Here is a 24,906-nt window from a genome sequence, read left to right as displayed (position 1 = left end):
ATAGCTATCAAATGTCACCAACTGAGAAAAAAAAGGAGGAAAGATGACAAGTCTAATTAAAGCAACATTATGTAGTATTTTCATGTTAAAATAACAGCTTTAAATTTATTTTGATGGTACACTTATAGGGTGAATGGAGTATCTGCCATTGCCACTCTATGTGACATTGTAATCCCTGACTGGACATTTATCACAACAAGGGCTAAACGCTTTACGGCACCAAGTAGGCTGCAACTAACAATCTTTCAATCATTTTCTCGATTAATCAATTAGTTTTCTGTTCCTAAAAGAGTCAGAAAATGCTGAAAAATGTCAATCAATATGTTCCAAAGCAAAAGATGACGTTCTGAAATGTCTTGTTTTGTCCACAGCCCAAATATATTCCGTTCACTGTCAAAGAAACCAAAAAATATTAACATTTGAGAAGCTTGAAACAGAGAATTTGGACTTTTTTCCCCTTAAAAATAGTTTCCGATTAAATTAATATTTGACAACTAATCGACAGCAGGCAAGCTATAAGAAGAAGCAAGAATTATCTAAGGTAAAATGTAAGTTCTTTGGAAGAAGCTAGTTCTGTATTCTCAGTATGGATTTCATGGCAGAGACTGCGAGGAGACTGAAGAAGATGTCGGAAGAAGCAAGGAAGAGAAAAAGAGAGAGTGACCATCGGGCAAGAGACCAGACAAGAGTAAATATCAGACTGGACTTTTACTCGTTGGCTAAATGAGCTTAAAAGATGCAGGACAGGTGCAGAGCTGGCCTTCTTTCTGTTGGACTAGTATAAACTTAGTAGCTGGCTTGCTGTGTCTTGGCTTGAGCAAAGTCAGCCAGAGGTCTCACTGACAAAAATTTAACCAATAGCTTTAAATCTTCTTTAAATCTGAGTTGATGTTAGCAAACTTACTAGATAACACATGTGAACATAGGTAAAATTACTGTAAGTACTACTGCGTCAGTTGCTGTCTAGCTTTGTTGACTAGCTTGCCACCCAAGTATAAAGCAACATTATGCTGCTGCTGGCGAAGAGCGGTGCCGTTGCCGGGCGAGCAGGCAACTTAACCAGGCTCAGTAGCCTCTATGAACATGACATTAGCTAATGGAAGAGGCGAACAGACAGAAGAGGATGTTGACGGAGGAAGCTAAGAAGAGAAAAAGAGAGTGACCAAGCAAGAGGATGCCAGACGTTGACAGACCATCATTAAGAGGTTCAGTTCATTTGATATCAAAGCTGTCTGAAAAGATAAATGCCCATCTTCAACATGCATTTTATGGTCTCACACTAATTTGCAATGCTGCACGGATCAGCGACTCTGCTGTTTGTGTGTTTTCTTTAAATCTCAGAACCCCAAAAGCTCAATTTTAAGCCAAACAAAATGACTCTGCAAACAAGTGGAATGTAATTTCCAGGCCTCGCTGATTTGGTAGAGCTCAAAGGGAAGTCCTGTCTCATGGTGAACTAGAGTGACTGCTGGCTCAGGGAAAGTTTCTCGTTCCTCTTTGCCCCTCATTATAGAGTTTGTGCCCGAGAGGATTAGCGGTCCTCAGTTTCACTGTTGCCGTTTGCAGAAGGCTTTTGTTCATGATAGCTTGTGCTGTGATGTGGTATTACTATCATAACAAAGTGTCAGAGGTTATTTGTTAGAGTTGAGTGACTTTCACTGAAAGACCCCACATCTAAAGGGAAACGGTTGGCGCTGTTGCAAGCCATTTTAAAATTTAAAATAAATCTTAATGCGAGCCAGACAATTGGAGTACAGAATGGCTAAAGATCTGTTTTTGGCTGTTTAGAAACAGGTTTGCAGTGACATCATTCCCTTATCAAATCTGAAAAAACTGCACTATGTAACTTTGGAAACCTTCCGCAACAACAGGTTAATGCTTTACAACACCAGGACAACTCTTCAGCAAGCTATAAGAAGCAGCAAAAAAATATGTAATGTACAATGTAAGTTCTTTGGAAGAAGATGGCTCAGAATTCTCAGTATGGATATTGTAGTAGAAGCTGCGAAGAGACTGAAGAAGATGTCGGCGGAAGTGAAGAAGAGAAAAGAGGGAGTAATTGAGCAAGAGACCGGACAAGATTAAATATCGGACTGGCTTTCACTCGTTGGTGTAAGTTAAGAAATTCTGCTGTAAAGTTGGGCATTTTAACTTGGTGGTCCATGTAATGGGGAGTGACTCGCTTTTGGAGCGAGACCCAAGAAGAACGGATTGTGTTGGCATTTGGTGTCGGCTTCACTTTCCAGACCCGGAGGTTGCTGCTTGAAGGAAAAAAAAACACACACACACACACACACACACACACACTACAGGTGAAACACCTGCTGAGACTTCACTGACTGGTGTGCGGTTGAAGGTGCAACATGTTTGACAGTTTGAGCCTAAATGTATCAGTGCATCAGCAGTTCTCTGCTTGAATTACTTTTTGTTATTAAAACATTAGATCCTGCAGAAAGCACATAGCAGTTTTATTGGCTGTTAAGTCAAGTATTATCTGATTTGCTGTATTTCAGCGCTGTACTGAATCCACAATTCTCACAACTTGTTAATGTGGAGTAGGGCTGAACGATTTTGAAAAAATATCTAATTTTGACCGATATGGCAATTTTGATATGATTTGTGATGTTAGAGGGAAATAACATAATTATTGAAATTTGAATTTTATTGAAAAACAAAAAAATTATAATGTTTACAAGGATCTGTACCAAACAAAGATGTTTTAAGTCTGTAGAATATGAGGTGTCGGCCAGGACACAGCACGACAATATTTAATTTAAAATGGTATTTTGACACACATTTCGCCTTTAACAAATATTCTTATTTTCTTGCTTGGATATTTCTTTTTTGTTGCAACAGCAATTTTCACATTTTTGGAGAAATCCACTTACTAAATCAATCGTGCTGAATCCAATATAACTTTTCTTTCAGTTCCTTTTGGGTCACTTTTCCAAGTGTGCGGCACACAGAAGGAAAGAAATATCTAGAAGAAAAAGTCAAGATCAAGTAGGAAATTGAATCCACTCAGGTTAATAAGGAGGGAGCTTAGAAATCGCCTGGGTCTTTTTTTTTTTCTCACAGAGGTATCGAGCAATTTGGAGTCACCTATCAGACCGGAAAGGATTAGTGAAGATCAGCCAGGCTACAGGACACATTAACTCTTTTTTTCTTCGGTACTTTGTGACTCATCATACCTTGAGGTCGATATTCCTATAAATATCTTCAGATTATCTTCAGGAGTCGTTGCACTGTCATTGTGCTGGGCCTGGCGGGGATCATTTTATATCACGCCTGTCACTTCTGTGGTTACAGACTCTGGTGCAGTTTCCACCTTTTCCACGGGGAGGCGAGGTTTGAGCAAAGAAGAGGTTCTGTGTGGTGTTGACACAGCTCTGCTCTGTGCTCCAGCAGGATTATAATCACAATCATCCTCTCATTGTCCATGTGTCATTTTAATCCCTCTGTCTATAAATGCACCACTGTGCAGCGTGATGAATGGGGGCAAAAACAAAAGTGTTGCGTTCATAATTTTGTTCAGTGTGTGTGTGTGTGTGTGTGTGTGTGTGTGTGTGTGTATATATGTATGTGTGTATATATATATATATATATATATACATCTCAAATGTGTCCATCTCTAGGTTACACTACAGTAACAGTTCATTTGAATTAATCTATTCCAACACTTTGTATTTTCTCTATAATTAGTTCCAGAAAACATGGTTATTAGCAATACTGTTGGAAATTATTCTGACATGTCAAGTAAGAGTCAAATCTGGCTAAGGCTCCTTTTCACACTACACACTAGATTTATTAGTGGTTTTAAATCTTCTTCTTCTCCTTTTATCTCTGATCAAGTGGTCCACATATTTGTCATCAGTCACCTCATCGCTGGCGTGACGGGGCTTATGGCTTCACTTTGGCTCATCATCGTCATCATCGTCATCATCATCATCAAACATCTTTCTTTCTGTCTCCCCTGACAGTCCATGTTCATCTTAAACAGACCAACCGTTTCCCTTGTCTCCTGTTCCTTCCACACCCCGTTCCCTTTTTGTTTCACTTAATCTTCCATCACCATACACTACAGCGGTTATGATGTTTCTGTCAGCCTGCCTCTCTTAAGGCTATCTGCACCTTGAAAATTAAGTTTTGCACACTTTCTGAATTTGTTTGTCTGTGTTGTCCTTTTTAGCAGTAATCTCCGTTTGTCTAAATGATGTTTTAAATGTCGCAGACTTTTAGAGTGCAGAAATGTAAGTCAGTGTTGGTTACGGTATGTTGTAAATTATGCTCTGAAGATCGGTCAAATCCTCTGAGTCATATGTAGTAAAGTACTGGTTTTTTTTTTGTTTGTTTTTTTTTCTTGTGGACATTTGTCACTTACTTTTTTGCTGTTTTGGTTTCCCAGTGAAGGCACCATTTGCCTCATTCTCCACATATAAGGGGCAGAAATGTAATGGGTGGGTAAAATAAATGTGTGACCAGGTGATTTATCTTTCAGCTCAGGTTTGTGTTGTTGTTTGTGCTGAACTGTGAGCCGCTCTGAGAACAAGCTCCAGTAACTGGTAACTGTGTTTCTTGTGGTGTGAAATGATAAAGTAAAATTTTGCCGGACTTTAAATGTGTGTATGAGTATAATCTCTCGATCAAAGCATCACCGTGTGTCCGTCTGTCTTTGCCGTCTACCTGTGAGTCACCCACCCCAGCCGTCTGTGTATCTCACAGACTCACTTCACCTTGTAGACTCTATAATCTAGCATCCTCACAACACGGTGTGTATATCTCCACCACTTCCCCTCCCTCCCTCCTTATCATCCAGGGCACCGGCGCATTGCTAAATGGAGTCGGAGCAGCTGTACCACAGAGGCTACTGCAGGAACAGCTACAACAGCATCGCCAGCGCCAGCAGCGACGAGGAGCTACTGGATGGAGCCGGCGTCATCATGGACTTCCACACCACCGAGGACGACAACCTGCTGGATGGGGACGCTGCCTCCCCAGGTAGGGAGCATGGGATACCTCCCCCAGCTGTTAGATTGGTCCCAAGTGTGCTTCCCCCTCCATGAACCGGGCTTGACGAACCCTGACCCTCCCTCTCCAATCAGATAGGACCCTTCCTTGAAATTCTCACTGAGCTTCCCATCGCGCCCTGTTCTTTCTCTTTTTGCCTCTTCCAGTCCCAATGAGTCGAGTGTTTCTTCTGGCTCACAGTTGGCCAGACGAGGCAGATACGTTGCTGCTCTGCTTATGAGTCCCCCCCCCCCCCCTGCTGCTGATGTCAAGACGCATCAAGTGTGTGTCCACTCGTGTGTTGCTTTCTCTGTGCCACAGTCGCTCTGCCATCTGCCCCCTTCTCGTCTCCATCCACTCCCATCAGCTGCTCTACATGTCGTCTTGTCACACCGTGCAGACTCCTGCTGCCGCCCAGCATCCACCTAGCGTCATAATCCTGCTCCTGTCTCGACTGAAGCAGCCTCACAAAGGGTTATAAAACTATGACTTTAAATGGAAAGGAAATGTGTTTATAGCCTGCCAAAGTCACCTTTTTGTATATAAATAAGAATGTTTAAACTTATGAGCTTTCAGAGGTTTCGACCGTGTCTCATGGTCTTCATCAGCAGATAGAGCTGGAGACCTAAGTGGGGCCCTTAAAATTGTTAAGTGTCAAGTTGTCAAGATAAGAGTTTTTGAACGTGGAAGATTCTGAATCAACTCAAGGTAACACGTCTTCATCAGCAGATGGAACTGATTCAGGGACTCGGTCAGTAACTAATGAGATTCATTGTTACGACCAAAATAAATAGAAAAATAAATTAAAGAACAGCAAAGTGAAAATGCAGACTGAAAAATAACCAGGCCTTTTATTTTCCCATTTAAAAGCTGCATTGTTTAATTCAGTACAAAGCTGTTCATTAGCTGTTTTTAATCTTTCTATACACATTTGTTTTTACCTATTTACTTACAAATCAATTTGCAGATTGAGGTAATTAATAATAAATGCATTAATTCATTTGTTAAGTCCTTTTAATGCTTCTTTGTATTGCACAGTTAAATTTCAGTTAATTAATTGCTTCTTTTTTTTTTTACTCTTTGTCTCTCTCAGGACTCCAGTTTGTTCCTTATTATTTAAAATCTTTAGCTATAATAATAATAATAATAATAACCTTTATTTATAGAGCACAAAACACAAGTGCAAAGACAATAAAACAAAGATTAAAAACAAGATACACGATAAAGAAAACACTAAAGAAACTAAAATACAGTTAAAAGAAAAAAATAAAATAGAATAAAATAAAAATCAGCTAAAACGCATTCAATAACAAAAGTCTATTCTAAAACATACTGGGAGCCAGTGTAATGAAGATAAAACAGGGGTGATCATGTTTCTTTGTTCTGGTTAAAGGCCTGGCAGCTATAATCATTTTTGTTTGTCTTGCCCATCTTACTTGTTGTTGTGTCCATAACTGTGACTGATGTTCTACCTATCTTTACTTTGCATGGTTTCATGGTTTTGTCTGTTCCTGTTTGTGTTCTCCCGTTTCCATTCACCATCTTGACCCGGTCGCATTTTTAAACGTTCATGCTTCCTGTTTCTGTGCTTTGCCCGTTGTTCCTCCTCCGTCTTGACTGTTGGCTTTCACGGATCTGTATTTCCTGTCAGTAGCAATGAAAGGATAGGCAGTAGTACTAATACAGACACGTGGCCTCTGTTGTATATTCATAAATGCTGGCTACATATAGAAGCATTCTACATACAGAAGAACCTTAGGTGGAGCATGGTGTAAAAGGGAGGCAGTGATTTGAGCTTATTAAAAAACAGTTAAGTAGATATTGTGCACTTCTCAAAGAGATTGTGTTTTCTGCTGAATTATATGATCCGTTCCGACCGTTCATAGATCATTATTCCAGTGCTGTTTCTCAGTCTCTGCTGCGTCCGGTTTGAGTAAAAATGCTGATTCCTCTCTTGTGTCCCCCTTTCTTTAGTTTTGACTTGCAGCTGATCAAACAGAAAACGCTCACACACTGAGGGGTTGTGTCAGAGGTGTCGGCTGAGCTTCGCTCTCCAAATATGAATCTCAGAACGTTTCCACTCTGGAAAATTAGTGGTTTGATTTGTTTTTTATGTGCTTTTAAAAGGAGAACAATCACTGAAGGTAGCAAACTAGTGTTTATGCAGGAGATAAAGACACTATGTTCTGTAAACTCTAGTTTTTGCTGAGCATATTATTACATTTTCTTCTTTCTTTCCATTTGAATTAGCTAATTAGGATTAACTGCCTTTATGTTAGTCCGTTTTTGGGTTGCAGACAGGGTTTAGATTAAAGACATATTCCCCAGTAAAAGATAAAAATACACATTTGTTTGGAAGGTTATGGTGAAAGTAAACTGGACTAGTTGCTTACAGGGCTTTCCCCTGCAACTACTACTACTACATCTTTCATCTCCCTTGTCTGTAGTGCAACTTTCTTCAGTATAAGTCACAGCAGTTCCTGTTTTGCACTGACGAGGCTGGAGCGAGACCTTTACTCTGTTTTAACCCTCTATATCATCCATTCAATTTACTCTTGGTTATAGGTCATGTGGTACTTATATGGTTGGCACAAAAACTGTAATATTTCTGTTCAAATGAACATCTGATGCTCAGAGTCTAAAAAGCAGCTCATTCTGGTGCCTTTTGGACAAACGTAAAGCTCACAGTTCAGTGGGAGGGTTCTTTAAAAGAAAGGCACATACAGCAATGAGCTGTTTCTAAGGTAACGCTAGTGATGTAATGGAGAAAGCTTCACTTCTTCTAACACATTTAATGGCACTCCCTGGTGTCTGTAGTACCTTTCTTTCTCTACAGCACTTCTCTTTTCATACTTTTAATGACAAGTCATCTGAACATGTACACATGTGTTTTCACCACCATAAGCTCGTATTTTTCTGTAGGAATTCACTATCTTGAAACTTGACAGTTTTTCTCCATTACTGGATTCAAACAGCATTAGTTTGTATCATTCATGCCTGCTTTGTAGAAACCCCACTCACAGCAACGCAGATGGATTAAGACTAAATAATTTAATATTACAGTGTAGAGCCGCATCGATTAATCTGATAATTGATTAGTTGTCAGCTGTTAAATTAAATGCCAACTATTTGGATAATCAATCAGTTTGACTCACAAAACTCAAATCAAAACTATTTGATTCCACCTTAAATGTCTTCTGGTTTCTCCTGCTTGACAGTAAACTGAATATCTTTTGGGTGTGGACAAAACAAAACATTTGAGGACGTCATTTTGGACTTTGGGAAACACTGACAGTTTTCACCGTTTTCTGACATTTTTTAGACCAAACAACTGATAGATTAATGAAGAAAATAATTGACAATGAAAATAATCATTAGTTGCAGCTTCATTAAAGTGTAAGTCTCAATAAAGGTTTTATCGTGGTAGGCTGCATCTGTAGATTTCTCATCTGTAGTAAGTTGTCTACTGACCTCAGTTGTATGATTTGTTGCAAAGCGTAGCAGTGATGTAATGACTGTAGAGTCTAGACTCAGCCTATTCATTATTAAAAAGGAGACCAGGCTGTTGAGTGGGACACACACAGATGACCTAACTGTATGGGCGACCATGTACAGAGCAGCAAAATGCAGACAGAAGTGGGATTTTTTTAGAGCAAGATCAAAGACTATGTAGCGAGACTGTAATGCAAATATGGCCTGGAGGTAGAGCTGCAGCAAATTTAGTTACCTAAATTAAAAAAATATTGCGTTGTGTGTTTTACGCAGAACACTGACATTAGCATTATATAGCACATTTCAGCAACAAGGCAAATTTACAGTGTACACAAAACATCAACAGTATCACACGAGTTATACAGTATACACCTGGCCGATCATGACGTGAAACCCCTTTTTAAAGTGTCAAATATCTAGTTACAACCAAACTTATCAGAAAAATTAAAACTTGAACAAACATCAGCGCGATAAGAACTACCTAAAATAACCGAAACCATGAATTTACTTGGCCCATGTCCCATCCGCTAACATTGACTGCAGTCAGCCACCAGGGAATGATCGAGATCTTTTGGCTTCACTTTTGGGGGAGCTGTCAAGTAGTCCGTCTTTATATACAGACTATACTGTTAACATACATACTAACAAATATTGGATGTTAACACGCATGACATTTAGCATTTTAATATGTTAGCATGTCAAGATGTTTGGTAGATAATATTGAGCATGTTAGCTTATTAGCTTACGTACTAAAGCCCAACGGATACAGGATTTGTTAGGCTGATACTGATATTGATTTTAGAAAAACGATGAATTTTTTACATAAACACATGACATAAACAAACAATCTTGGTACAGGTGAACAAACTACATAATGAAGGCTCTGTTTCTAAATGACCTTGAACCTAGTTAGGCATTTCTGTACTGCGATTTGTTGTCACTATCGGTCAACATACACACAGATGGAAAGTAAGTTGATAACCAAAATCATTAGGATTTCATCTGGAAAGTTGTTGCTGATTTTCATTAGGGTTTTCCATACATATGAGTTGTGTAATTTGTCTTTGCCGTATAACTTTACATACAGAGGTAGTAGAGGTCGTGTTTGTGTACGTTTGTTTACCTAAGAGGGATTGGCTTGCATTTTCTCTGCCTGGTGATTGGCTTCTTATTCTTTCACTGTGAAACTGGACCTCCTGGCAGTTCATTACAAAAGGTAAAAGCATAGGGTAACTTTAACCTGCCACCACTTATAATGTCACTGCTGCAACAAATGGAGAGCGAGCCTGAGTGAAATGTTGCAATAATCAGATAGACCACACATAACTAAAACAAAACAAATGCCAACAATCATTTCTATCTATTTGTTCTGTTTACTTCTACTTCTACTTTACTGTAATGTAGTACTGTAAATACCTGGGCTCCACCTACCACTAAGTCTTTATTTGTGTATGACACCTAGGCGGGCACCGGCATTCCCATGAACCAGTTTGGCTGCCAGCCCATGTGAGCTAACGTTTCAGGAAATCTCTGGATAAGTGCTCTTCCTTGAATTTGATGTGCTGCCTGTCTCTGCCCCCCCCTGTGCTATTTTTATGTAGTTGTGAGCGGTGGGTTCATAGCAAAGCTTGTAAAAGCCCTCCTCTGCACTGCGACTGCAGTGTGAGCAGGGGGCCGGCTCAGATTTTTGTTTTCCTAGCAGACTTGAAGGAGATAAACGGAGAAGTGCTTCGGAAAATGCGGGACCTTGAACTGAAAAGGAATTACTAGGATTTATTTTAACTCACTGGAGTACGGAGACTTGAGAGATTGTTCTTGTTTCAAACTTGTTTTGCTGCTTCGATGTCCTGACTGGGACTTGTTGAGCAGGGAGGTAACAAGCTATGGCTGACATCACCTGTGCCATTGCCTAGTAGTAGGAGCCCTGCTGAAAGGTAAGAGGCCACAGAGGTTTAAGATGTGACAGACAGTTTTTATATCACAGTGTAGAGTCTGACCGATATGGGACCTTTAAGACCGATACCGATGGTGATATTTGAGTATTTCAAAGTTTTCAGAAACACAAAACACAAACAAATATTATCCCTAACGTTTAGTAGTTATGAGAAGATAACATAACATATTGCAGTTTAAAAATATATTTTTATTGTTATAAATAGTACAAAAGCACAGCTGATTGCTGTGTATGGTGGTGGATTTGTGGGGAGGTGCAGAGTGCCATCTGGTCGACAAACTATACAACAACAACACTCATAACATGATCCGTCTCCATTTCTTTTTAATTGTCATTTATTGGCTGTTACCAATACCAATTTATCTGTAGTTAGCTCGGATCAGCTGATAATTTTGGCTCGCTGATTTATCTGTCGGACTCTATTAGTGATAGTAAAATTACAGTGTATGAAATGTCAGGGTCCCATTTTTAGGCCTGGGAACTGCAAGGGGTGTGGAAGGACCTGACTTAAGCTGCATTGTTATATATAATAACACATTATTACACTAAGTTTACCAAACACCTTCTGCCTTGAAATACAGAGACTGTGTGGTCCCTTATTTTTTTGATTTTACCCATGAAATCCACTTCAGTTCAAGATGGTGTGAAAGTGGAGAGGGTTCCGTAAAGTCCGTCTTGCATTATGGCACAGATGCAATGTAAGACAGATGATTGGTCACGTTTCATATCCTCCCTGTAAAGTGGACATGAGAGAAAAAGCTTGAGCATTGCTGTCTGCCTGACATTGGACATTGGCTTGTTCTCTCTTGCTGCAGTTTCTCTTACAATCTCCTAAAACAGTATTTTTCATTTTCTCTTTGCACACTGTAGGCAAGGCAACAGTTGCAGTGTAATTTGTTCAAAAATAACCAAAATAACAAGGCAAATCACTCCCATGGGCATGTTCTAGTTTCTTGTTTGTGCAATCACAAAGCTTTCTTTCATTTTATCCACGAATAGGCAAAGTGATTTAGAGTTAAATTGGCCAATACTGCTGTGGAAACCTTTCTCCTTTATCACTTTGGGCTGTAACCAGAGATGGACCCATGCAACTTTTTCTCTCCCCATTCCTATTCCAGCACCTCACCTCAGGGTTTCCGCAGAGACCAACTATTAATCTGATACTGGTGCTCTCTACCTCACTGTTTGGAGATCATTAGGATCATTTTATGTAAGGTAACAGAAGACCAAGGATTACTGCGGCACTAAAAAAAGTTGACTTTTTAAATATAACTAGTAGCAGAAACATGTAATTTTATGACATTGATGAAAAAACGATTTAATGTGGATTAATCACATCTGGTGCGAATCGGCTACAATTTCCTGTAACTAAAAACAATTTTCCATATTGATTAATCTTCCGATTGATTTACTCTACTAGATGTCAGACAATTGTTAGATGATGTTCTTTTCTTGTCTTTTTTTATGCAACTTTATACTTCTACTGTGCTACATTTCAGAGAAAAATATTGTAATCTTTACTTGACTACATTTATTTGACAGCTTTAGTTAAAAGTTACATTTAAAATTAAGAGTTTTCCCGAGAAATGACTTAAACAGTTAATTGGTAATCAAAATGTTTGCAAATGAATTTATGCAAACCAGCTAATGTAATGCTAATAATTATCCAGCCTGTTACACTGCATAACCCTGACCCCCGCACTTTCTCAGAATGGAATATTCCTTTCAGGAGTTCTCCCCTCTGTGATCGTGGTTTCTCCCAGAGCGGCAGGGCTCGCTGACCGGCCCGCCGTCGCATCGGCTTTCCCTCTGGATTTGTATATGGTGACATCATCAACTCTAACAGGCAGCTGCAGCAGTGAAGAGAGAGAGAGAGAGAGAGAGAGAGCGAGAGAGACTCAAGTCCGTCCACTCAAACACACATACACGCACGCGTGCGCGCTCTCGCTCACACAGCCCCGGTTGTCTTCCTCCGGTAAACATGGCAGCGGCAGCAGCAGCGAGCAGTGCGTAGTGAAGCCTAGCGTTAGCTTAGCTTAGCCTAGCCTCGTCTCGACTGTCAACATGGAGGAGGAGGACGCGGCGGCCGACCCCTATTTGCCATACGACGGCGGAGGGGACACAATACCCCTGCAGGAGATCCACAAAAGAGGTACGCCACGTCCCCTCTTTCTTTTCTCTCCGGTTCCCTCCTTCTCTCTCGCTGCTGTGATGACACAGCCCGTGCTCCCTCTTCTTGTACAGGGACTGCATGTGGATCCATATGGCAGGCAGGTTACAACAAACGCTCATCTGCTCTGTAAAATGTAGTGGTTAGTATGGATTAGAAGCTGCCATTGCAAAATGACATTGCTGCACGAGCAAAACATAGCAAACACAGCTACCTGCAACAGCATATTTCACAGTTCACCCCTCTGTTGATGATTAACCAGCAGTGCGTGTGCACGTCAGCCAGAGATAATTAGATAAAGACACAGCAGAATTAGTGTGAAGGCTTGTGTTTGGGCCCCGTGAGCAGCAGCGACTACAGGCAACATCAGGGGCATCCATTTTAATTCCCCCCACAGAGAGGCACAGTCATGCTTTGGCTACAACATATGTGATGAAGATGTTTATAGATTTAGGTTGGTTCTTTCCAGTGTTCCTGCAGAGTGAGGACACCTGTTGGCCAGTTTCAGGCTGCTCACGGTGAAGGCATCCAGTCAGACTGCTAAATGATCACTTGTTTTTCTACGACAAATTTGAATCTTGTTTGTCTTTCCTATGTGGCCTTAAGGGAGTTTTTTCATTTCAGCTGCGCGTTGGTTCCAGCCTTGTTAGATTTGTACGGTGAACGAGCAGAGACAAAAGGCCCCTAGTGAGTTTAGGATCCGCTGCTGCCTGCATCTACTTTGTGCAAAGGGACGTCCCTACATCGAAGCTTTTATTTCCTCTTTCCTTGAACTCCTTCCTTGCTGACACACAGTTTCATAGTTTTTAGTTTGTGATCCTCTTACGGATTTTGAGTGAAATGTTTCTTTTAATTCTCCAGTCCCTTAGATGACCACATCTAACCGTACATCCAGTCATCTCTTGCTATTTGGCGTTCTTTCACACAGAATCAGCTTTAACCATGTGTCTTCTGTCAGTTTTCCATGTCATGGCTACATGGAAAGTAATCCAGATACATTTGTTGGTCATGTAGTGTGTTTACTACTGTTTTTAGCAATAAATGTGGTCCCTTTAATGACGTCCACCTTGAACACTGTGGCCTTGTCTCAACTCTCCAAAACCAACATGTCATATGTAAACACACAAAGAACCGTTTTGTAAAAAGGGCCTTTGAGTACTCGGCTTTTCGTGCGACGTCGGGGTTTCCACCGATCTGGTCATCAGGCTGGCGTTGGTCAGCGACAGGGCTGTAAGGAGGTTGTCGGGGTCATGCTGATCACATGACGGCTGAGCAGACTAACCCTGGGTGTCGTAGCCAGCAGCCTCTAAACCTCCCTGATCTGATTTACTCAACAGTAGTAGAGCAGGCCTAAGACAGGGGAATGCAGGGGTGGGCTGAAGACTGAAGCACATCTGAAGCTCATCTCCCACCTCATTGATCATAGTAACACAGGAAGGCCGTGCCACCCGCTGTTCGTTTAGAGAAGTGGTTTTATTGACAGTCAGCAGGCCTGCGTGTGCACTGACGTTGCTTTTACCCCTGATGCAGGCTGAACAGAATCGCAGCGTCGCTTCAGAAAGAAACTGAAGCCTTATTTCAATGTGTGTGAGTCTTTGTCTGCGTGCCCGCTGAACCATCGGAGCGCCACGCTGCCCAAGTGCTCGAATGCAGTCCCCTTCAGTTTCTGTTTTTCCGTGTCGTCACCCACGCTTGGCCCCCCTCTCCTGATTCGATTGATGAGTGCCGGCAGTGCAGCGGCATCAGGAGGGGCTTCTCCGATTCATCTCATCAGTCAAATGTTCTCTTCTAATTAAACCAAACCTGTTCTGTTTTCACTTGTGAGCCGGACATTTTGCAGTCGTTACTGCAGTGTAGAGCGCAGCCTTATCTTTGAGCTCTGTTGTCTTCATAGACTGACGCTGCTGGGTTGTTGTCATTTAACATTTTTTACCCACTTCATCTGCACTCGTTTTGTAGCACTAAGATTTAACTATTGTTATTCATTGCAGACTGGAAATGCTTTATGTACCATATTTTCATTAGTCTGTTGGTTTTTAATCAAGTTTGCTCCTCATTTCTCATGAGTCAGACCATGAATCACCTACAGTGCTCCATGAGGGACAGTAATCCCACTGACAGATGGATATTTTGCATCTTTTCCCTCCAATTAATTGGTCATTTCCGAGAGCATATTTCCTCAAAGCCTGTGTTATTTTCTGATGCTTTTTGTTAATGGTTGGTGTATATTATTCTAAAATTAGATAACTTAATGTCAGCATTATAACCATTCTTAATTGTCAGAAGTCGACATGAAGATGCTCCGTATAAGCTGGGAAGTGATTTTTGAATAAATGTATGAATTCAGTCTCTGTTGTAGAATTTGTTACATGAGCATACACCAAGACACGCACCCCAAGGTGCCCCAAGATGGACCGCAAAGTCACCATCTCATTCAGTGGGTGGTTTGAAAGGCCTTTTATTAACAAATCCATATAAAATGCATCGTCTTCGGCTCATACCAGACATTTTGTGTCTTTGTCTTGACTTATAACTCTAGAAGAAGTGACTGGAACAGGTTGTCCCGTCCCTTCAGAGCAAGATTTAATGTGGCAGCTCCTCTCTGACAGTAAAATAACTCCTCAGCATAGTTTTACACCCTCTGCCCAGGATTTATTGTACTTTCTATCTCTTCTTCCCTCACTGTGTGTGTTGGTGCACAGCTACAATTCAAGTGAAATGCACCTCTGAAGAAGGTTTAAGATAGGACTTGGCCTTTTTGAGTCGTCACTGGAAGAAATTGTGGAACTGTGAAAACTGAGATAGACAAATATCTCAGCATGCATTTTGAGTCAGCCATATATATAAAACTGACTCAGAACTGTTCTTGTTAGACAACTGCATTATGTCACCAAATTAAGTTTTGAGATTTTTTAATACAATAATTATTTATACTTTGACAATGTGGTTGATTTATCAAAGTCACTACCTGAATGCTTTTTTGGGGCATGGTGGTGATCTCTGAAAGCCAGCTGGTAATTTAATGGTGGAACCGCTGTCTCTGTAGCCTTCAGACTTAAAGTAATGCAATATGTGATGCTGCAAAATTGAATTTGCTGAAGGTAGATGTTGTGATTCCTGAACGCAGTTGAAAGGCCTGATATGCTGGATAAGCAAGTTGACATGTCACCCACAACAGGTGCACACTTGTGTTGAAGTGTATTGGAGTCAGGTTGAGCTAGTTGAGCTAACGCTAACCCATTGCAGATTCATCCAAATTGTGCATCCCGTTCTTGGGGGTTTGGACTTCTGCGTCTCGTTGTTAAGATTGATCTCCTAAGGATGTGAGTTCAGACGTTGCATACTTTATATTCAGAAAGGCCTGATGTCTGTATGCAACAAAGTGTTCAGCTGCTGGATCATCAAAAACTATTAAGAGATGCCATTGTTTCCCCTCAATAGACCAGAATCCAAAGCAGCCACAAGACATGTAGAGGTTGTAGGTCTTTATTGTGGCGCGCTTGCTTGTGCTTACTATGCAGGTGTAGACAAACGAAAGTGGATTGTCATTAGAAAGTGACACCAAAGCACTACTGTTTGGTTGTTTTTGTGCTCTCAGGTGACATGTCCAGTCTGTCTGTTGATTCAGAAAAACCAGACCTCCACATTAAACTGCTTTTGTTGAGTCAACAAATGAGTTATCGTCATCCCACCTCCACCACACACACACACACACACACACACACACACACACACACACACACACACACACACACACAATCCCCGGAGAGTCCAGACTGTAGCCATCACTCTGAAATCAAAATGGAGAGTGACAGTATCATCCTCCATGCCAAGCCTGGCTCTCCTACTGCTGCTGACTCAACATCATCTGCAGTAGTAGCTTGACACACTCACTTCCCTTTTCTTCTCTCTGGACCGCATGTGGATTGGCTGGTCAGATGAGAGCTACGCTTGGCCATTTTGTCCCTGCTTTTTACAGAAGTCTCACGAAAGGGTTTTTCTACTCATTTCTCGTCTCCCACATCCCATCGAAGCTAATAAGCTTCACTTTCAGAAGCACTGCTGTGGCCCACACGTAGTTTTTGGGAAATGCGCTTTATGCTTATGTCTCAGCTGTAAGTTCGCAGATCTGCAGCTCATTTATTATATGGTTGAACCTCGGTGTTTTAGCAGTGCAGTAATGCTTGGAAAAGGAGCAAATCAATCAAAGGGATTTTTTTGTGTTTAATGCAGCTATGAATTGGTGGGGGCATTGTTTGATAGTAATGACCTTCCCCCAGTTGTAGGTAGGAGATAAAAAAAATGTAGAGGGAAATATGTATTTCGGACTGGAATATGTGCGTTTGCTGTTCTTCTTGTAACCATGGTGTGTCATTCAGTTGGCAGTACTCTCGCTCACATTTCTGCTTTCTTATCTTTGCCTTTAGCAGTGAGGGAGCATCTATATGAAAGCATGTTGAGGTACTTTCATATTGTTACAGATCACACCTGTCAGAAAATGGCATGCAGCATGGGGAATAAAAATTGTTTGTTTGTGTACTCTTGGTGCCACTTTGGCAGGAAACCAATTGTCATACAGTGGTTCCTTCTTATTCTTAAATCAAATTAATCTGGTAAAATGGCACTACCTTCCAACCCCTTCACCACAAATCTTGTCACCTCTCTGTGTGGCAGGATTTTCTGTACTACAAGAGCTTCTCTAGAGACTTGTAAGAAAAATATACATCCATCCATCGTCAACAGCTTATCATGCGTTCAGGGTCACGGAGGGCGTGAGCCAATCCCAGCTTACATCGGGCGAAAGGCGGGGTACACCCTGGACAGGTCGCCAGTCCATTGCAGGGCCACACATAGACAAACAACCACTCACATTCACACCTAAGGACAAGTTTTTAGAGACATAAGAAAAATATATATTGGAATAATTTGTAGAATCATTCGGTTCCATAAAATATAAAAGGTGAATTTTATTATAATTTGCAGTAAGTACAGATGTTTGTGAAACAAATATATATGGGTGCAGCAAATTCAAAAGTACAGAGATTAGCACTGGGGGGAATAAGGGATCATATAAAAACTTTAAATACAATACAGGCCGTTACAGTTTTAATAGCTTTTTGCTTTGGAGGCTGTTAAATTGCTGAAATGTTTTGTTTGAACTCTTTCTAGAAGGCAGAGTCTGTGAATTTACATTTATGGATATGAGATTTTGCCATTATAATAATAAGACTAATCAAATACACGTACGTTTTTCTCTGTTCTCAAACAATACATTCTTTCAAAGCAAAATAAAACTTTCATCAATATTTTCAGAGCGGCTTCCTCCCTTACACCAAATAACTTTACTGCAGGTGTTGCAGTTTGCTGTCTCATCTGTTTTTTTAGTGAAGCTAAGTCAAACTTTTGAGCTTTTGCTGCAGTCCACCAAGGTCCATCAATGTACACAGAAGTACTGTCTTCTCGCATGCTTTGTTGACGTATTGCATAAAAAATGACGCAACGCCATGTCATAAGTGACAATTTCATTGACTGTAAAATGATCACTGCAGTTCAGTCAGGTGTGCGACTGAAATATCCAAAAAGTTAGGAACCGTTGAGCAGAATCGAAATGTGTGTGTCTTTACCAAATCCACGCATCTTGGAAATTTGGTACTGGTTCAAACAATACATGAAGTGTTGTGAGCGTATCTGCCAGGTTGTTTTCAAAGAGAATCAATGTCTGAAGGAACATTTGTTAGGAGGAAAAAAGATCTTGCATTGCGCGCTCATTTGTTTTTCAAGAATCTAAATGGCGATCTGAAAATATTGTGTTTTTACCACACCCAGCAGTGTCTCTTCAATCAAACAGTAATGGACAGTAAAACAGTGCTTTTTGCTCTGTGTGAAATGTTTTCTTTAAGACACAATGAAATACAAAATAAATTTTCAGAATCAGCTTTATTTGCCAGGTATGTGTGTACGAGGAATTTGACTCAGGATTGTACATAGCTCACATTGTGCTTACTCATACAATAATACAATAATAAAATCAGACACAGTATAGAGAACACAAATATACATACTATAAACAAAAACAATATAGATATATTGACAAATAGTTCAGAGTAGGGGTGGGAATCACCAGAGGCCCCACGATACGATATTATCACGATATTTATGTTGCTATTCGATTTTATTGCGTTTTTAAATATATTGAGATATATTGCTATTTATTACCTTTTTCCAACTTCCAATTAGGTCCCTAAAGTCAAACTCTGTCAACATCTGTTTATCTAAAAAGATACATTTCTCTGTTTGTTCATATCACTTTTTCAGTCCTCAGTTCTCTAGTGGACTAAAAAAGAAATAGATTTTATTATTCTAGTACCAAAAATGTTACAACTCCCATCTGCAATTTATATAATAAAATATCGATACTTGGCGTCCGTGTATCGATACAGTATTGCCATGGCAAATATCACGATACTATGCTGTATCGTTTTTTTTTTTTTTTCATTATTATTTATTTTTTTTGTTTCCTCCACCCCTAGTTCAGAGTGCAAAGGATGCAGGAGTAAAATGATCAGAATTGGGTTTGCCAGGTACATTTTCACATACGAGGAATTTGCCTTGGTATGAATTGGTGCTTACAGTACACATAACATAAATAGTAATATAAATATATAAAAAGTAAGGAGATCAGAAAAAATTTACAAGTATTAACAAAATATAAAAAGATACAGTGCTGACAAGTATGTGCAAAAGATGGCAACATGAGCATAAAGCCCAGTTGAGCGTTGTTGTAAAGTGTGGGGTCAGGAGAGTGTATGAGTGTATGCGAGTTTGGGGAGGGGGGCATGAGAGTCACTGACAGTGGGAACCCGGGCCTTGTTGAGGAAGCCCACTGCCATCAGAAAGAAAGAAACTGTTCTTGTGGCGAGAGGTTTTGGTCCTGATGGACCGCAGCCTCCTGCCAGAGGGGAGAGTCTGAAACAGTTTGTGTCCGGGGTGGGAGGAGTCAGCTGCAATCTTTCCTGCACCCCTCAGAGTACTCGAGGCGTACAGGTCCTGAGGAGAAGGAAGATTTCAGCCAATCACCTTCTCTGCAGAGCGAATGATACGCTGCAGTGGTAACCTTTTTCTAGCTCTTATCATTTGTCCCGGTGGTGTTTTCTCTTGCTACGTCTAACCTCATCATCCGCCTTCTGATCTGTTGACCTGATAACCTGCCCGTATTTCCGTTTCAGGTGTTTCATTACAGAAGCTAAAGATGCTCTAATTTCAGTGGGACTTAGTTTCACAGTTTCTCTTAATGGAGTGCTTTGAAGCTTATTTGTAGTCTATAATATTTACTTTGTTCAGCTCTGTTTTGTTTTTCATTAGTCTGTTTTGTTTCTAACTTAGCCTTGAAACACACCCAGTAATTACACCTCTTTTCAAATTAATCCATCTGATATTGCCAAATGTACACAGACGGGAGAAACAGTTAGTTCTTGTAATGTGTCACAATAATTGTTTAGATGCATACTTTTCTTTGCTCATCTGAACACTTAAACAGAAGCTTTCTGTTGCTCTGTGTCTCCCTTTTGTCACTGTTGCACACGGCACCGCCTTTGTGTTGCAGATGAAGACGTCTCACATATTTATAGAAGTGGGAGGATTAGAATCGGCTTTTCAGACTATTTCAAATGTAGGGGGACGGGTTCCTCCTAATTTATCAAACACAGTTTGTGCCACATTAAACATGTGGCGGCAGTGCATTTCTTATACCTGAATATCTGACTCCACTTAATGAGTGGTGAGGATGTTAAAGAAGAAGATTATCAAGGTTTTCACTTCCTTTTTATGTCGGAAATGTGTCATCATGCAGCCACCTCCGCAGCAAATGGCAGCCATGCAAATTCTGTTAAGTTTTTCAGATAACGGTCAGAGTGAATTAACCCTTCGGCTGCTTCTCTTTGCACCGTTATAGTGTGTTTTTGTGTACTGAAGTGAGCCGATATGTTTTGCTTTCCCTCCTTATATTGAATCAGCGCGTCCAGCCAGGACAGATCAGACGTAACCAGTGACCTTTAGTGTCTCATGTCACTTCTGAGTCACTGTAATAGTCTTTTTATAGTATCTGGAAAGTCTTCTAAAAGGCAGAGGACAACGTTTGCTTTGTTTTTGTGTTAAATCATTAGTATGTGCAGTGACTAATCATAGTCATGTTGAAGTCATTATTGAACTGGCTGTAAATGGTTATCAGGCTTATTGGCAGTCACAATGTCTTACAGACTGTAGGCTGATACAGTCAGACCAGCAGTAATGAGACTGCCAGTCATCTAAGTAGTTAAAGTTTTTACTTTTATGAGGGCGGTGGATTTAGGGCTCCAAAAAAAAAAAGCCAACGAAGGCATCTGTTAAAGGTTTTAAATACATTTAATGTAATTTAATTAGTCTGGCTTGAACAGGAAGAGCTTTTAGTAGAAGTTCCTGATTAACGTTGTGAAAGCTGTGACGTTCAAAGTATAAAGATTGTGCTCAGCTGCACACAGTGATCTGCATCTCAGACCAGCAGGAAAATCTGAGCAGAGAAATAAAGATTTCCTCCAGGTATTCCAGCGAAGCTTTACTCATTCAGATGTTTCCGTGATGCAGATATAAACCTCCATTATCTTTATTTATTTTTTTGTTTTTTTGTTCCAGATGATGTTGTGAACTGCAGTACTTACAGGCTTTCTCAGTGTTGCGCCGTCAGTGTCATTATATCTCAGTGGTGACTCTGTGTGTGCAGTGTTTCTGATGAGCCGGATAATCCAGGAGATGTTGCTCTAATGTGCAGCTGGCAGTGATGTCTTTCCTTTTCAGGAGAAATTATAAGGATCAGATGTACGGAATAGCAGCATGGCCAAAATATCACATTGCCCAACATTATAAAAATATTTGATGGTGTTAATTTTTTTTCTGATGTTGCAAAAACGGAAATGATGTACCAAACAGAGTTTGGATGGCTTTTTAATCAAAAGATATTATTCTGAACACTACACATTCATACACTAGATATTTTATGAATTTAAAAAGATAAATATTTAAATGAAAAGTAAATTTAAAAAATGTATTTATTTATTCTGTGAATTTTGCACATTCTTACAGTCATTACTTTCTCTTGTCTTTCCTCTTCAGGGTCTAACTACGCCATGTCTAACGGGGGTGGGGCACCCAGCAGCACCACCCACCTCTTGGACTTCCTAGAGGAGCCCATCCCTGGTGTGGGGACCTACGACGACTTCCACACCATCGACTGGGTCCGTGAGAAGTGCAAGGACCGCGAGAGGCACCGAAAGGTGAGGAGACAGTCAGTTCAAAAAGGCGACCATAAACATTAGAGGTCTCACTATACTTCAAATGAGCTAGTTTGCACGACCTGTCCTCCGACCACGACTAAAGACAAAAGGGATGTGGATCAACTATGTGCAGCACTTATGAATTCCTTCCAGTAGAGACTGTCTGAAAATGTGCGCTGTTATCCCCGTACTTGAATGGCCTCGCCCCCGGCTCTGTACACACTTTTTTGATTTCTGACCAAGTGGTAACCCCCGGTTCTGAAAAGTGAATTCTTGAAGTCTATGACAAATTGATTCTTATACTTCACTAGATTTATTTATAGTAAACACTTTCTGAAGGAGTTTATGATCTCAATCGCAAGTTTCAGGTCTTCTCTGATAATGCCTGTTGTTCAGTTTGTAAATTATGGCCCTATTTAGAATAAAATAGAGACTAAAGTAGGGCTGCTTGATTATGGCAAAAATCCTATCACGATTATTTTGCTTATAATTGAGATCATGATTATTAACACGATTACTATTGACTTAGGAAAAATCATGCATTTATTGTTGTTTATGCATTATCCCAAATAGCCCATGAAATAAGAAATGGTAAATTAATATTATTAACAGCATCTTAGAGTACAGAAGGATGACATCAAGTCAGCGTTTCCCCCAGGTTGACTACTTGAGTTGACGCCAACTCATTACGTAACGCTGAAATACAACCGAGGTGTTCTGCCGGGAGATGCTACTGGAGATGATATTTAAACCAATTATACATTAGAAGACGGGGACAAAATAAATATATCTGACATGCACGGACCAGTTAAAGCAAAGCTTATAACACCTGGTGTAGAATAAGCAAAATTTAAATTGTTGAGCTATGAGTAGAGGAAAAGTCCGCCAGATGCTAGGCTAATTTCTGCAATGTAGGGCTGACCCCGAATAGTCGAAGATTGAATGCTTCGATTGGCGGAGCCTTATTCGACTGTCAATGTCCCAGTCGAAGCTTCGCAGCAAAACGAGGATCATGCCATTTTGGCATTTCGATATGGGGGTGCTCAACGTCTGATTTTACACAGAACTACCAGTTACAATATACATTTCAACATACAGAGATGCTCACAAGTCTTTGAGCTAGAGTCCAAGTCAAGTCTCAAGTCTCTCGTGGTTTTTACGAATGAACGCAGCAGGTGATACAGCAATCCAGGTTGCTTATAAAACTGCATGGCTATAAGGAATTCTGTAACTGTAACCTGTTTTTCATTTACAGAGCACAACCATGTAATGTGCAATGCAATTATTGACAGCTTAAACTACTGTAAGTCAACAATCCACTAGACTCTCAAACCAGTGTAACGTTATAACTAAATAAAACTGTAAGGCTACATGATCAACAATAAACCTGTAACCTCTTTCTAGCCAACGGTAATAATTAACGTGATGGCAGCCAGTGGGACGTAAATGATTACGTTAATCGACCACCACAAGTTTGGAAAGTAAACAAACGCTCGTTCATCTTTTCATAACGAACAACAGTCGGAGTTAACCTCCCGTAGGTCGTAGCTGAAGTAAGAAGCAAGCTAACGTTAGATGGCCAATGCTGAGCTAAACATGTTTACTCACCACAGGTTATTAACCTATTTGCGTTCAGCTCTTCTTTGTTTGGGTCTTGTTTTAAAGCCAAAGTTTATGATGAATGGTGGAGCAGCTGCCGGTGTTTGTTGTCCTCTCTCTCACGTGTGGCCACGGGCAGCAGATGCTACATGTTACTACATGCAGGTTATAGGTAACGGAGGGAGGGAAAAACGGCAAACTCATCAGACATTTCCAAAAAATAAACATTGTTCACGAGTCCCGCACCTCGAGTCCAAGTCGAGGCTGAAGTCACTGTGTGCGCGATTTAAGTCGTACTCGAGTCCGAGTCTCTAACTCCCGTCCCCATCTCTGTCAACATATAATTCTGTAAATAAAAATGTGAAAAGAAAAACGCTTTTAATAAGTGTGTTTAAAGTGGGTGAAGAAATCCAAAATTATCCATAAAGAAGGAGGGTCAGTGCGCATGTGTAGGCGAAGCGTGTCTGTGTTTATGTGTAGCCTACTGGAAGAAGGAATAAGCCACAGCTTCACTGGTGTTCTTCCCAGTTATCCGCACCTCGTGGGATGTTCGAATATTAAAGAATATTATCGTTTTTAAACAGTACTTGAAATGGACCCGTGAGGAACCAGCAACGTACATGCAGCCGCACGGCACGCATGCAAAACTCTACAAGACCGGTTAATGGCAGGTGAGCAGAGAAAAAATGGTCAATAATAAACCTCAGTTTAGCTGTAAATGTGCAGTGTAAGTTGCACTGACTCATGAATAGAGACTGCAGTGCAATCGCCGTGCACAAACACACTGATTCGACTATCAGTCGACTGTAGGCAAGACTTGACTATTCTGATTCGACTATGTAAATCCTTAGTTTGGGACAGGCTAACTGCAGTGTAAAATGTTGTTGGTTTAAGCTAATAATGCTGACTAGCAAGTTACAGCAGTTATAACCCGCGGTCATGTTGGCTCGAGCTGAAGTAAATACCCCTCATCCTGGCTAGGGAGGGGCGGTGGGCGCCACTGTAAAGGAAAGTGTGCGCAGGATTTCTAACACAAGACAAAACAAGTGTGATTGCGAAACAGCAAACTGCACTAAAGAACGGTATACTTTAGGGCGAACTGGCAGGCGGAGCAATGTGTATCCTTCCCCAGCTCCATCCTCTCGTCCAAAGATGGTTCTGGTTCCAAAAAAACAAGATGGCGCCAGCCAAATTTCCAAACTCAATGCTTTAAACCAGTGGTTTTGTGGACTACGGTAGTCACGGTGGCTGCGTTCACTTTTTTTATACAGTCTGTTTCCAACATGTCAAACTAACTACTTCTTTTGTGGTATTACTCCGCCCTCGGGAAATCCGACAAGCACTTTGTTTGAAGCATACTGAGCCCTTTACCCTTAAAA

At 40.6% G+C, this 24,906-nt stretch overlaps 1 protein-coding gene across 7 annotated transcripts in view; it reads left to right on the top strand.

The window, feature by feature from the left end:
* The window catches only part of clcn3 (chloride channel 3), a 49,095-nt gene that overhangs the window by 5,442 nt on the left and 18,747 nt on the right, over window positions 1-24,906 (top strand). For 4 of the 7 annotated variants that reach the window (XM_046063838.1, XM_046063836.1, XM_046063835.1 and 1 more), the window contains exons 2-3: window positions 4,817-4,998; window positions 21,768-21,928. In XM_046063838.1, coding sequence (XP_045919794.1) covers window positions 4,836-4,998; window positions 21,768-21,928 — 324 coding nt within the window. In that variant the 5' untranslated portion in view covers window positions 4,817-4,835. Of the gene's footprint in view, window positions 1-4,816; window positions 4,999-12,265; window positions 12,606-21,767; window positions 21,929-24,906 lie in introns of those variants that run through there. The other 3 variants (XM_046063841.1, XM_046063837.1, XM_046063840.1) reach the window with 2 other exon arrangements.

This window comes from Micropterus dolomieu, linkage group LG12, assembly GCF_021292245.1.
Source record: "Micropterus dolomieu isolate WLL.071019.BEF.003 ecotype Adirondacks linkage group LG12, ASM2129224v1, whole genome shotgun sequence".
In the NCBI taxonomy this organism is placed as follows: Eukaryota; Metazoa; Chordata; class Actinopteri; order Centrarchiformes; family Centrarchidae; genus Micropterus; species Micropterus dolomieu.
The sequence above is the reverse complement of the archived record's forward strand: the minus strand, read 5'-3'. Positions and strand labels throughout refer to the sequence as shown.